General features: G+C 27.8%; 1 protein-coding gene across 1 annotated transcript in view; it reads left to right on the top strand.

The window, feature by feature from the left end:
* LOC118189918 (TBC1 domain family member 1-like) overlaps positions 1 to 10,208 on the top strand; it is a 108,344-nt gene extending 98,136 nt beyond the window's left edge. The window contains exon 20 of the mRNA XM_085810386.1: positions 2,022 to 10,208. Coding sequence (XP_085666512.1) covers positions 2,022 to 2,255 — 234 coding nt within the window. The 3' untranslated portion in view covers positions 2,256 to 10,208. The remainder of the gene's footprint in view (positions 1 to 2,021) is intronic.
* The last annotated feature ends 4,244 nt before the right edge of the window (positions 10,209 to 14,452 follow it).

The raw sequence follows: 14,452 nt of genomic DNA, 5'->3' as shown, positions 1-14,452 counted from the left end.
CCCTTCCCTTAGGCGGATAGCCCTCAAGGTTTTGCTGTAATTACATAAATCAAACCAATAACTTTGAAATTTGAGACTTGCAGAAATTTCTGATGTCATGGTAAAGAATGAAGGTCATTTTCTAATTCAGTACTAAAAATTACATAAGAATCAATTATCAAAAGTTAAAAAATACAGCTATCGCAGGCTTATGTAATTTTAAACAATCTGGTTTTAAATGTATTATTACGTGAAATATTTTTAAATGTTCACCAAGAGACTTGCTTTCTGAAATTCTTAAATTAAGTAGTACAAAAAATCTAATAGCTTGAAATGCAGAAAGCCAAAGAATCCAAAAATTTCTAAAACTCGCAAATTTTTCATGTTAAAAAAACTTTTCTAAATTAACTATTTTTTTAATAATAACTACATCATAAACACCAGATAAAATATTTAAAGAAAGACAATAGAAATAACAAATAATACTGAAATTGAGAGTACTCCATCCAAAAAGAAACTCTGCGGAATTTTTTTGCTCCTGATGAAGAGGGACGTGTACCTGTTCACTCTCAAAATCAGTAGTCTCTTGGTTAAAATCTACGCCAAGCATATGGTTGTTACTTTGCTTAATTATATGTTTTACTTTGGTCTATTTCTCTTTTCTGTTGCTCTAAATGAGTTGAAGATGATATACAAAGGTGATTTACTATTTCTAGAACTTCTGAACAAAGAGATGAAACATCAGCGATTGGATTTCATATTTATTTCAAAAGCAAAACTTCCAGACACTTTGGCTTTAAAATTTCCAAATGAAAACTTTTACCCTGATATTTATGTAGTTTTTGTACATATTAGTTTCATTATCGAATAACATCTTGCAAATGTGAATGATTCGTAAGTGCTTTGACAAGAGTGCAGAAGTTCTCTGGCATTAATGCATATTCATTATGCTAAAGAAATATTGATTGGTAAATTTATGTTTGCCAGTTTATAGCCATGGAAAATGGAATTCGGAATTTTTTCAATTGCCAAAACAATGAAAAGGCAGAAAAATGTTTGCCTCCCCCCCCCCATTTTTATTTCCAATTTAATTTTATGATTAACATAAATGGTGCATATACAACTTTTATATGTTTAATTCAGTACCTTTACTTATATAGTTAGTTATACATAATAAAAATGGGCATTTTATTGTATTATTAGGAAATCAAAGTAAGATGAATTTCAAAATTATTTTAATATTCCTTTATATGAGTGTATATGTCAGAAATAAAAATACCAGAAGTACTTTTTCTAAGATTCTTTTATTTTTGTCATTTGTTGTTTTCTTTACTATGTCTTTTAAAATTGTTTTTATGAAAGTTAAAATGGCTAAGGTGAAAAACGGGAATATTGAAATGTGCACTTTAATGTAATATATTCGTCAATAATTACCAATACATATGAAGATGCTATAATATGCAGAGCAGTATAACCATTTGGTTGCAATGGGCAACCCTACCCCCGGTATTCTTTTCTGTCTACACTGATGTAATTGCTGTTAGTTTTATAGGTTTTTTTTTTTTTTTTTTTTTTTTTTTTTTAATTCTTGTTTAATGGATATATTCTTGTACAGCTTAATTGGCACAATATGCACATTCATTCCTGTTCAGCAATTGTTTGTGCCTTTTTTGTCATCTTAAAAACTATATAGTATATGATGGAAGAAAACCAAGTGACTAAATATTAGCTGAGCAACAAGGGATGATGTAGATTTCGGTTAGAAGATTTGGCTTAGAATAATAGCTTTATTTTGGCTTTATTCTTATTGGCTGATTTAGGTTTCTGTTTGTAGATTTTAATAGTATTATTGGCTAGAGCATTATATGATGTACATGCATGCATCAGTAGCAATTGTATAAAAGTCATTGGACAACAATTAATTTTGAGATGATGCAGTGCTATTATTTGCAGATATGCATATATTTGTTTCCTTTTACTTACTTGTATATATGTTTTCTTTTTAATTTTTGATGATTTTATTTTTCAAATGTCTAAATTAGGTTGCACTGAATACAAGCAGCAAGCTAGAAGCATCTGTAACATCGTACCAAAGCACCATACGCAAACTGGAGTCGCATGTTTCTACACTGCAAGACGAAAGAGATGCCTTGCATCACAGTGTTAATATATTGAGAAAACGCTTAGAGGCTCTAGAAACAACTGCAACTAGTCCTCCGAAAGAAGTCGAGTTAATCTCTTTTTCTCAGCCAGATACAACAAGTATTAAAAAATAAGTCTTACTGATCTTTGATTGTTGATGTATCAAGAACAAGTATAGATTTTACACTCTGTTGAATTAATATGAATAGAAATCATGCTTTATAAAATATAATTCAAAATTCTCTGGTATTCAGACTACGTATATTTTTTTAAAGCGTTTAAAAAAATTTTTTAGTTCATAATTTTTCATAGCTAAGTTATATGTAGGTACCAATTACTTGATAAGTAACTATTTCTATGAATGTTAGAGATTTTTCTAATTATGAATTTTTGAACTGTTAGATGTTTAATCTGTAAACATTTTCGTGCATAATACCAACTTCGAAGTAGAAAAGCAGGAGGTTTTACATGTCTTGAGACACTAGCTTCTGAAGGACTTGAAACGTACAAATTTGATTTAAAATTAAATGCACAGTTCAATTTATTAAATTAGTTTTAATATAATTTTAATGGAAAGCATGTGAAATTAAAATTTATAGTACTGAATATAAGTCACTACAATAAATTTAAGCTGTGATTTGGGGCTAATTTTAAAGTGAAGAAGATTCTGTAAATTTTTTACTAAAACAAACCCAAGTAGGAAAGAAAAAATTTTGTTTATTAAAATCTTTTTAAACATGGATAAAATTAATGTATTTTTATATAGAAAAATTAAAAACAAATATTTAGCAATTAAGCATTCGTTAAGGCTTCATAAAATGCTGTACAAATCTCTGCATTATATCAGAGTAAGTCAGTAAAGTAAATTAATCAGAAAAATTTCTCTGAAAATCGCTTTAAAAAATGGAATTTGCTTAGTTTTAAGTTTCATTAAGAGAGAACAACCCTGTTTGCCTCAATTTTTTTCCAGAAATAATTGCCAAACATTTTTTTAAAAAATTTCCTTTTCCTCTGACTTTTAGTTATTAACATTTTATTTTGATTGACACTTAATAGACATGTCCTGAATTCAGACAAATTAAAAACTAGGAGATCTAGAGGTTTAACTGGAAGTCACTGCTTTTCTTCTTAGTCCAAAGGGGCTTTGTCCCTGAAGGACTATTGTTTTCGTTTTGCGATTTTGCTTCAATTCACTACAAACGGCGAATCACTTTTCCAACTGTTGCCACAAAATATTATCGCCCTGTGTTTTATTTAAAGAAATTAAATAGTGAAAAATCTGCATAAATGTATGTATATTTCTCGCATTGTGTGTTAAAAGAATGGTTCGTAGAGCCATCGAATTTTGAATAACGTAATCCAAATTATAATCTGATATGGGAAAACTAATGTTGGGATGACTTATCTTTGTCTTACAAATTTAATGTTAATTAATATAGGTAAATGTTTCAGTATTTTTCACAAGGAGGAAAATTACAATTCCAACTTGACGGCTGTGTCCGATAAGAATCTGGCATAATCTCAGTAACAGGAAGCTTGTGTATCATATTTCATACTCAAAAGTTGCAAGTGTCTGTTATAAAACTAATCTGGCATAATAATAAGAATCTGGCATAATCTCAGTAACAGGAAGCTTGTGTATCATACTTCATACTCAAAAGTTGCAAGTGTCTGTTATAAAACTAATCTTTTTACATTATCAGAAACCCTCAATGAGTAAGCTGATTATGTGTTTATCAGAAAATTTTAGAAATTTGCAATTTGTAATGGATTTAAAATTCAAATGTAGTTTTATAGCTCAGATTTTATACAAAGTGAGCATATTTGGTAAGAAATGGATAAAGTGCATAGAATGTGAATACTTGAGCACTGAAATTCACAGTGAAATGGAATCTTTTATCTGGTTTAAAGAATATTGATGTGTGCTGTAAAATAAATTATACTTTGTAGAGTGGGAGATAATGCAGTTGTTTTATGAACTAACAGCATTGAATCTACGCTGCAAGTTACTCTTTCTCTTTGCTTACTACTTGCTTCTTTTTTATTTTTAGATTGCTTTACACAATTTAATTTTTTATTCATTTTTCTTTAAAATTAGGTAGTATGAAATGTGGCTGAATGCCAGAGAATATTTTCTGTCATTCTGTGCTTTGCTAAAAAATATCTTTTATATAATTATTAATTTAATATTTAAATATTATGTAAAATCCTATGTTTTATAGAACAAAGTATAATAATATATGTAACAACATTAAAGTTGTAATGTGATGTACAAAACCTGTGAATATTAAGTGTTATCCATAATTAAATAAAAAAATGAAAAAAAAAATGTAAACAATGAGTATGCTGAAATAAATATATTTATATATAATTTTTGATGGAAAAATGTATGCGAATGTGTATATATTTCTGTAGGTCTTTTGTTCTTGTTTCAAGCATTTTTTTTTTTAGAATGGAAAATGTATTTACACTTATATTCTGATATTTGGAATTATATTTTTAACATTGAGGAGATTCAACATTATTTTTAATGCTAAAATAAATGTTGCTTATGTGTACTAAATATATATTATGGTTCACTAATGAAATTCATAAAGTGCTTATGAGTTTTAAGAATGTTAAGTGCAATTCTGATAGTTTTTTTACTTAGTGTATTTTTTTATTTGCTTTTAGCGGGCAGCTTGTATATTCATTTTTAGAAGTTAATTAAATAGCAAACCTGGAAGTATAATATTATTGTTTTTTCCTTTTTTGATTACAGGGTATAAAAGAGGATATTTTAAGATAATTTCTAAAACATCGTATTCTATTTATGCTACAGCATTTTAATATTTTCTCATAAATACTTTTGTAATTCAGTTTTGTATATTTTTGTTCATCATTGTGGTTTTTACTATTTATGTTGTATATCTGTTGAATATCAAAGCATTCATTTTTTAAGAGAGTCTTTTTTGACTTCTAAATAATTTTTTATCCCCATGTATACAGCTAAAAAAGTGATTAAATTTGTCATGAAATAAACAAATATATGCCAGCCTCTGTGAGTTTTTCATAATTTTTGCAAAAACTATTCACGTTTTATGACTTATGTGTAAAATTAATTTTTTACCGTTTTTTCAATTCTTTTGTAAAAGTACTAAAAATTTCACAAGTTTGGCAATTAGTTGCGAAAAGTTCTATGTTAAATACATGGTCTTGGCAGGTATTCATATTACTGCTTTAATTTGTCCTTTTTATTTATCTGTTTTAAATGCCATGATAACAGCAAATTCTTTTCTTTCTGAGATAGAAATTCATTTTGTTGTGTGTCTTTAAATTTAATGACTTATTAGAATGGTGGCAGTTTTAAAACCAATTTGTGTGTAAAAATTCGGTTCAGTAATTTATGAATTTCATGATAATTTCATAGCAAATATGGTACCATTTCGTATCATTAAAGTAATGATTAAAATTACTTAAAAATAACATTAAAATTAAACATTTTTATTTCCTTCTGTTATGTTTTAAACTGTCTTTACCCTTCATTCTGGTAATTTTTAATGTAGAAATGTTCTAAAACGCAATTTCTAAAAATTACTTTGTAACAAAAGCAGAAAAACTACTATTTTTAAATGCCTTACTCCCCCCACATCCACACACACATTTTTCTGTAGTGTTTTTTTCCTGTGTAATTATTTCAGAATATTCAGTTGTTTCTCTGCAAAATTCACTTTACACTTTTTTCTGAATTTTTTCTTCCAACCATCTTTTAATTTTTATATTTATGAAGTGTGAAAGTATGTCAGTAAATAAATGTAAGATTTTTAAGTAAATGCAAATAAAAAGTTAAGTAAAATCTGCTTTAGATCTTTTTTATTAAAGAATGAAGAACTTTTTTAATTTATTAACGAAATGCACAAATTTACTATTTAACACCCAACATAAATTGAATTTTCTATTATATTAATTCAGTCTAGTGTACTTTTCTCTATTCATTAAAATGGGAAGCATTTTGTTTTTCAAGTAATATTTTCCCCCTCTAAATGTGATATTTAAATAAAAATTAGCACAATATATTATTCTTGCTTCATTTTAAAATTGTGATCAAAAACAAGCTCGCATTAATTCTACAGTGTTATATGTACTTCATAAAATAGCCAAAGTAATTTTTTAAATCATGATATTACTTTTTAGGTCTTCCAATATAATGTAATTGCTGAATGTGATTATCATTTGTTTGATTAATTATGAATTAGAGTTTCATATCTTATAAGAAATATTATCTGTGAATAAGCTCTCAAGTTTCACTTATTTATAATTAATTTAATATGTATATTTTTGCTTTAAAATAATTTATGACCCCCAAATGTTAATCATAATTAGGGCTTATGATATGAAATACACTACAAGAAAATGTTTGTTCAGGTTTTGTCTGTAAATATATTAATGATGCTCATCTAGTTCTTTTCCCTTCAGGATTAAAATAAGGAAATGAAATATGTTTAAATTTGATATCTCATATAATATTTCATTTAACGGAATGATTTTTCAAATGTATTTGAAATTTAAAAGCAGTTAATAATAAAAAATTATATAATCCGAAATATCTCATTTTTCTCAGTATAAATAATGAAAATTTGCAAAAAAAATATGGAAAATTTTATGGTTACTTTAATACATAAAGGCCATAGCACTGTTTATTTTTTTAAACAAAATACAAGCGTAGTACATTTTATTTTTAAAAACAAATGAATTCCGATTAAAGCTAGTGTATAATGTAATCAATTATTTACAAGAGTTTTATAATATTTAAGAATATTTTTTATAGTATTTATATTTATACTTTATTTTTTTAAGCTGTTTCTCTGTTTTGTACATTTAAATTGGTCATAAAAATAATATAAGTTAATAAAAGAGAGAGGATAAACATATGATATGCTTAGTGTACTAACATCTAGTTTGTATTAAATGCAAAAATGTATTTTTGGGGGATGTTTTCTTTCTCAAAAAAAGCCTAACCATATGAGAAAAAAAAATTTCTAATTATGTTAATTTTGTTTACATTGTATGTTGCTTGTTGTATTTGTTTTAATTTATTTATTTACTATATGTGTATATGTATTACTTTCTACTTATAGGTCAATGTTGTCTTTTTAATTTGTAATTATAGAAAGTATATTTGCTTCATTCTTTGTTTAAATATTCTGAGGTGTTTTTTATTTACCCTTACCAACCGAAATTAATGTATACAACTTAATTTTCATCAAATTTTTAATTGCTATATTTCTAATGCAAATATCAGTCAGTATTAACGAAGTATACAGATGCTATAGATATACTTCAAATGTTCCGAGTATTGCAAAAAAACAATCTGAAAAGTATCAATCAAAAACTAAATATCTGATTCATAAATTTTCAGTCAGTTATAAAATTTGTGTTAAATATTATATATTGAAGAATATTATCCAACTGAAGCTTTCTATGACTGAAAATAAGTTTAAAAAGGTGTATTTTAAATTTTCATTTAATTTTTTTTTTAATCAGCTCTACAAACTAGTATAACTTGGATGTTATGAGACTGAGGGTATATACCTTAGAAAATTTGTCGATATTGTATTATAGATTGCAACATTAAAATTTTTAGAATTAATGTGAAAACCAGTGCTTCAGAAGAGCTAGTTGATTTAAAGCAGCACTACTGCAATACTGTAAGAAACTTTGAGGCAGGAATAAGTTTTATTTCTTTGTATTTCAGGATATATATTTTTGATGTACAATCTTTGAAAAGACATTTAAAAATAGCATATAAGTGTTTTAGTTATCATTTGATTTAGCATTCTTTAGATGAATATCACGCTTGCCTGATGCAAAAATTCCTGAAATTTGTAAATTAACTTTCTTTAGTGATTTATATATATCCTAAAGCATCCTGAAAATATTAGGTACATTTTAATATGTTACACATGCACTAAAAAAAAAGTACTGATATTTGCATTTAAATATAGGTGGCATATTTGTGGTTATTGTTCTTAACATTGTATTGTTTTGAAGAAGTGAAAATTTTAAATTCCAAATAAATTTTCTTTAAATTTGCCCTTATGTAATCTGAATAGTGATTAAATAATTTCATGTATCTGAAGAATGATAGTTTTTAAAAATGACAAAAGTATCTAATTTTATTCAAAAAAATAATTCAGTACTAATCAATTACTTGTTAGTATTATTTGCTGTTTAACACATTGACGCCAGCCTGATTCACCTTGTCTGTTCCGTGGGGCGGCATGATCCACCGGTGGGTCATAATATAATAATTTCATTTTATAATTGTAATTTTAATTTTAAGATTTTAATTTTCTAATTTAGTGCTGTGCTGCCCCATGAAACAGGCCACCAATTCAAGTGTCGCCGTCAACGTGTTAAAATACAGGTTTCTTGTGCTTTACGAAAGCAGAATATTCCTTAGAAACTTTCTGTAAACTGAAATAATGTAAAACAAAGAATCATCATTAATTAATGAGGGAAATTTTTTTTTATCGTTTTGGTTATGAGGTCATTATTAAAGGCTAAAATATCATGCCTAAAATGTGCAAAAAGAAAAAATTATTTGATATAAAAGTACTATAAAACCGCAGTTTCATTTTCCAGAGTGAGGAAAACAATGAGCACATTGGACGATTAGAGACAATGGCTTTGCAATTTGCCTTAAATTTTGCAAATAAGAAAAAAGTTCTACTTAATGTAACTGTACAGTTTTCCGCATATCCACAACTGATTAATGAATTTTCAGTGGATACAAGGACTATGATTCAGGAGAGAGATCATCGGAGATACATAGGGCTTAAATTCAGCTTCACTCTTTCAGAAACCAGCTTCATTACTTTTTGGTGTTTGCATGAATTTCATACTTAGAGCCCTGAATAAAATAAGCTGTGTTATTTAATCTTTCTTGATGATCTTCCTTAGGGCTTAGATACTTATAATTTCAGAAACTGAATTCTGAAGATACCTATAACTGAGTAATTTTAGCATCTTTTGTAAAAGTGAGTCACTACATCTGTGGTTCCTATGCCTGCCATACAACATAAGATTTAACTTATGCTGTGGCTGATGGGAAATATTTGAAGTGTTACAGTTTGCTTCTTTATTTGTTAATTTGTTGTTGTTGTTGTTGTATAGTTTTCTTAAGCAGTTAAAACATTAAAAAAAATTTCCTTAACTAACGTGTTTTCACAATTAGAAACATACTTTTCTGCAATTATTTTATAAAACAAATACATTTTAATTTCTTTTAACTCAATCGTTGGGTAACATAACTAGATTTCCTGGAGAATTTTTGTTCCATCTTTTACCTAGAATCCAAAGAATTTATAATGTTTAAAAAAAAAAATCATGTAAAAGCTATTAAAATACTTATTGATAATGCAGCTTGAAAGCTTGAAGTTACACAGTTGAGATTAATAAAACTTCTGTTGCTTACTGTCTGAGAATATAGTTAAGTACAAAAGTAATACAGTTATTTACAAATCAATTATTAAACACTAAGAACATGACTACTATGTTAATGCACCTTCTCACAAATGAAAGATAATTTAGTGCTCAAGCTTAGTGCTCCTGAAGGTTGGATCAAGATTTCAGCACTCCAGGCGTAAGTTGTCAAAGCTCTATCCGTAAACTTAAGTTTCTCACTCATTATTTAAATTCACTGAATTTAAAATTTTTGGTGAAACAGATAGAAAAGTAGAAGTTCAGGAAAGATTCAGTATTAGAAATAGCATATTAATAAAAATAAACCTTATGTATTGAAGAAATGAGTAAATGTTCGTAAAATGGGAGATACCTGTAATGGAAAAATTTGAGATGTAAAGAACTGTATTTTGAATAATTGGGTAATTTTATTGTTAAGCAACTCTGTATCTGTCACTACATTATTTTTCAATGTATTTGACCTAAAATAAGTGCTTGAGTTTTTTAATTTATTTACTTTTGTTACTTTTTTGTTTTTGCATGTACTTTTTTTATTTGTTAGATATGCAAGACTGACCACGAGAATTTAATTCATATTTTGGTCGTAGAGTACTTAATTATTCAATAAAAGTATTTCAAATGTTTTGAAGTATTTTGTCATTTCTGTACAGCAATTAAATTAAAGTTTACTTACTTATGTGTCATTAAAAATTTGTTTAAAAGTTCTTAATTCCACAACTTAGATAAATTGTCTATATTTACATATCATTATCAAATTTATCTGAAGATAAAACATGATGTCCAGGGGATGATTATTCAAGTTGCAATGATATCAAATATTTGGCTAAATAGTCTTGATATTTTAAACAAAATATTTGCATATTTGGCTAAAAATGCATTAAATAATCGTTATTTTTAAACAAGATGTGAAAAATTGAAGTTTTCACTGCGTTTGTTATATTAAGCTGAAACATAAAACACATTTTATTCTAATATTGCATGCATATTTTTTTTTAAATTTTAATCAAACTTTACAGTTTCTAAATTAATACTCCCTCGGTTCCAAATTAGTTGCTACATTGAGGTCAAAAATTTTGTCCCAAATTAGTTGTTACGTTTTAAATAGGTGAAATCATAAATAACTTTGGATGCAGTAGATCGACACCAGTAAAATTACATCTCAATTAAAATCATCACAGCGTGGTATTTTCATTTCATTCTCAATTTTGACTTTCCACAAATGTAGCACTTATTTTGGACAATATTTTTGAAGCAAATTTACAGGGCTTGCATGCTCTTAAGCCACACCCCATTTTGTAAGGACTCTGCCACCAGTATATCAGAAACATCATGCTTATGTGATTAAGGCAAAGCCTCGAGGGCTGTATGCCTTCATGGAGGACTTTCTAAGGGAAACTAGCTTGTATACACGAGAAAGATGAATGAATTCACAATTCATTAGCTCGAAGATAGTTTTATTACTGCAATTACTGGTGAAAGAGTCCTTACAAAATGGAGTGTGGATGAAGGGTGGATGAACTCTGGATTTTTTTAACTAATTTGGTACTTATTTAAGGAGAGAATGCTTGGTAAGTAAATATTGTTGATTGATAATGTACCATCCTGAAATTTCTGAAAAATGTTCAAACAAAATCATAAAATCATCAGTATCAATAATCAGTACAAAAGTATTCAAATGTAGCAACTAATTTGGGACAGAGGGAGTAATAGTTAACCACATTTTCAAAATAATCAGAAAACTATGTATAAAAAGTACCGCAGAAATTTTGTATATAAAATTTAGAAATTATTTTGAAGTTTATCATGAGTTAGATACTTTCATGATACCTTTGATACTTTTTTGACGTGAATTGTTAAGAAATGTATATTTTATAAAAAATAATACATAAAATAATCAAAAACAATTTAAACTGCAGAGTCATTAGGTTATATCGATGCTGGAATGAGAAAAATGTGCAGTGCCTTTGTTGAGTTTCATCGTTGAACGAGCTTTCAGTTACACCTCGAAGGCGTACGTTGAGAGAGAAAATACTTTATATACTCCCCCTTTTTAAAGGGTGACTGAGCATTAGGCTATCCAATTGCATCAAATCCTGATAGTGACTAATTATCGCCCATCCCTTTTTTTTCTTAGTTCAGGTGCCACTTGTAGAGTCATTTAGAATTTAAAAAAGTCGGGAATTTAAAGAAATTTTGCTGTGCTCTGTCCTGAATAAGCTTCAAACGTGCTTCCTGTTACATCATGAAGGCATGCTGAAAGAAGGGAGAAACAGAGCTTAAATTGCGCCGGAGCCTGGCTCCGGTACTTCTTAGTTTTGGGGATAAATCATAATTCTAGACGGAGCGCACCGGAGCCCTAAATAAGAAGGCTTCGACTCTTCTATGTAACTGAACAACAATTTTAGTAGAAATCTGATCTCGTAAATTTTATTTTTAGCAGTAAAATTATATTAAAAATCGCTTATTAAATTTCAATATATTTATGTACATATAATTTAATTTTAATCAATTAATTACTTTAATCTTTAATTATTTGAAAGAATAATAATTAATTAATTATGAATTAATTTAACAGTTATTAATTAAATAACAATACAAATATTAATTGATTAATCTGGTAATAATTAACTGTTTCATTTTAAAATTATTAATAATTTTAATTGCCATTTTATTTATTTATTCACACTTGTTCTTCTTTCCTGACATTTTTGCATAGGGCTCTGGCACTTCTAATTTTAGAAATTAAGCCCTGGGGAGAAAATACCGTGTAAAACTATTATTGCATTTTGGACCCATCTGTGACTGAACAGGTAAGACTGCTGAATTCATGTAGTACATTCGTATGCAAAATCAAAAAATTTCCACATTATTTCGAATTTCTGAAAAACTAATGGACTGATTGTAATGAAATTTGGCATGGATATATATTTATAACAGAGAAAGAGATGCACACTGCAAAAAAAAAAAGTTCTATATCTCCCGTTCTACTGGGACGATTGACGAAATTCAACTTGCGTTTTTCATGTCTCGGAAGCGCGACTTGGGATATGTGTTAGATTTATATATATTATTGTTCTAATATAGGTATTTTGACACAAAATCAGACTTTTTCTGAAATGATATGCCAATTTTTTTCCGTATTTCGATACTGCGACTCAAATTATGCCAAACTGCCAAGTTTCGTAAAAATCGCTTGTTTTTAAAAGAATAGCTCCTAAAGTTTTAGAACCTCAACGCTAATTGAATTTCATATATATTTATTAATATATCTTTTTTTTTTTATTAAACTTACTTGATTCCTTCTTCCAGAATTCGAAATTTAGGTTCATTTCAAATAAAATTCGCCCATGTTTATGATTTATTTTTAAAATTTTTATTTTTAAATAATTTTTATAAATTTTTCCAAAACAAATTTGAATTATAACCTATAAAATTTTTATCATCATCATAAAATAGATGCATTTCTAAGCATACCTGTAAAAAATTAGAATTTTTTTATTCAAAAGTTTCTAGGATATACGTGGATTTACATATTGTAGCGTTTCGAAATTTGTCATATTTGTTATAAACAATAATAACGCCAAAAGTGGTTTACGCACTTTGTTAAAATTATTTGAAACATTGAACGATTACTTTTTTCCTTTTGTTTGCAATGAAAAAAAAAAAAAAGGAAAGGTAAATAGGTTGTTATAAATTAAGAAGTTCGCCAGGTGAATTATTCTTGGCGCAAACTGAAAAAAATGTGCCAAGATAAATTTTTTAATTTGTTTGTAAATTTCGTACCAGATTTTACAATATTTAATATCTAGGCATAATTTGAGTCGTAAAATCGAAATACGGAAAAAAATCGACATGTTATGTCAGAAAAAGTCCGATTTGGAGTAAAAATACCTATATTAGAACAAAGCTATACATAAATCTAATACATAGTCACGCTTTCGAGACATGAAAAACTATTCCCATCCTCTAGGAAGGACAAAATTACGGGAGGAAGTACGGCATGGAACGAAAATAGGGTGTCGATGGAAAAGAAAAAATTATGAAGCACTTAACAGATTTTTCTGGAGGAAAATATAAAATTTGCCATAAATATAACGGTATATACAATATCTCTTTTCCAGCGTGGTTTCATTGTGTTTAAGCACAATGCCTGTCGGTTTGAACTTAATCGAAATAGCTACCCTATGAATAAATGTTTGTCTGCTGACTGTTTCTCAAATCAGTGATCCAGTTAAACGACAGTGAGAAGCTGGATACATTGTATTAGAATAAAATGTCACTTTAAGTGAGTGCATTTCCGGATTAAGGATTTATTGTAGTTCATTAGACAAACATGCTCTTTGCAACTCGATACCTCAGCTGCAATGGCCGCATGTAACTTAATACGAAATAGAATCAAGTATTCACTCTAGAACACAGAAAGCTATTATTCAAGCATTTCTTTTTTATAATTTACAGTTAGTTATGCGTGGGCACACGTTTGTCAGATTCAGTGAGTTATAAATTTATTAGTCTAAGAAGTATTTTCTTAACTTTCATAAAATCGTTTTTTAATTCCGGAGTAAGGAGAGTTATGCTGCTGAAAATTTAGCTAACGCAGAAACAGCATTCACGTGTATTCTCGGATAGATTTATTTGAGGAGGACCAAGAGTTCATCTGCGATCAACATAAATTAAGCTGTGTAATGTTTATATAATTATGTTTCTAATTAATTAAGTAATTCTATATTAATTTCTTTTTTATATTCTCCTGCCCGGGGAGGATCCTTTATTTGCCACTCCTCTGGATATACAAAAAATGTTAAACGACATGTAGAAAAGTAAAACTCTACATTTATTTTTGAAGACTTTAAATTCAACACTTTTA

Source organism: Stegodyphus dumicola, chromosome 2 (assembly GCF_044657685.1).
Source record: "Stegodyphus dumicola isolate Sdum_Otavi_A_Nest chromosome 2, ASM4465768v1".
In the NCBI taxonomy this organism is placed as follows: Eukaryota; Metazoa; Arthropoda; class Arachnida; order Araneae; family Eresidae; genus Stegodyphus; species Stegodyphus dumicola.
This window is presented reverse-complemented; position numbering and strand designations above follow the sequence as displayed.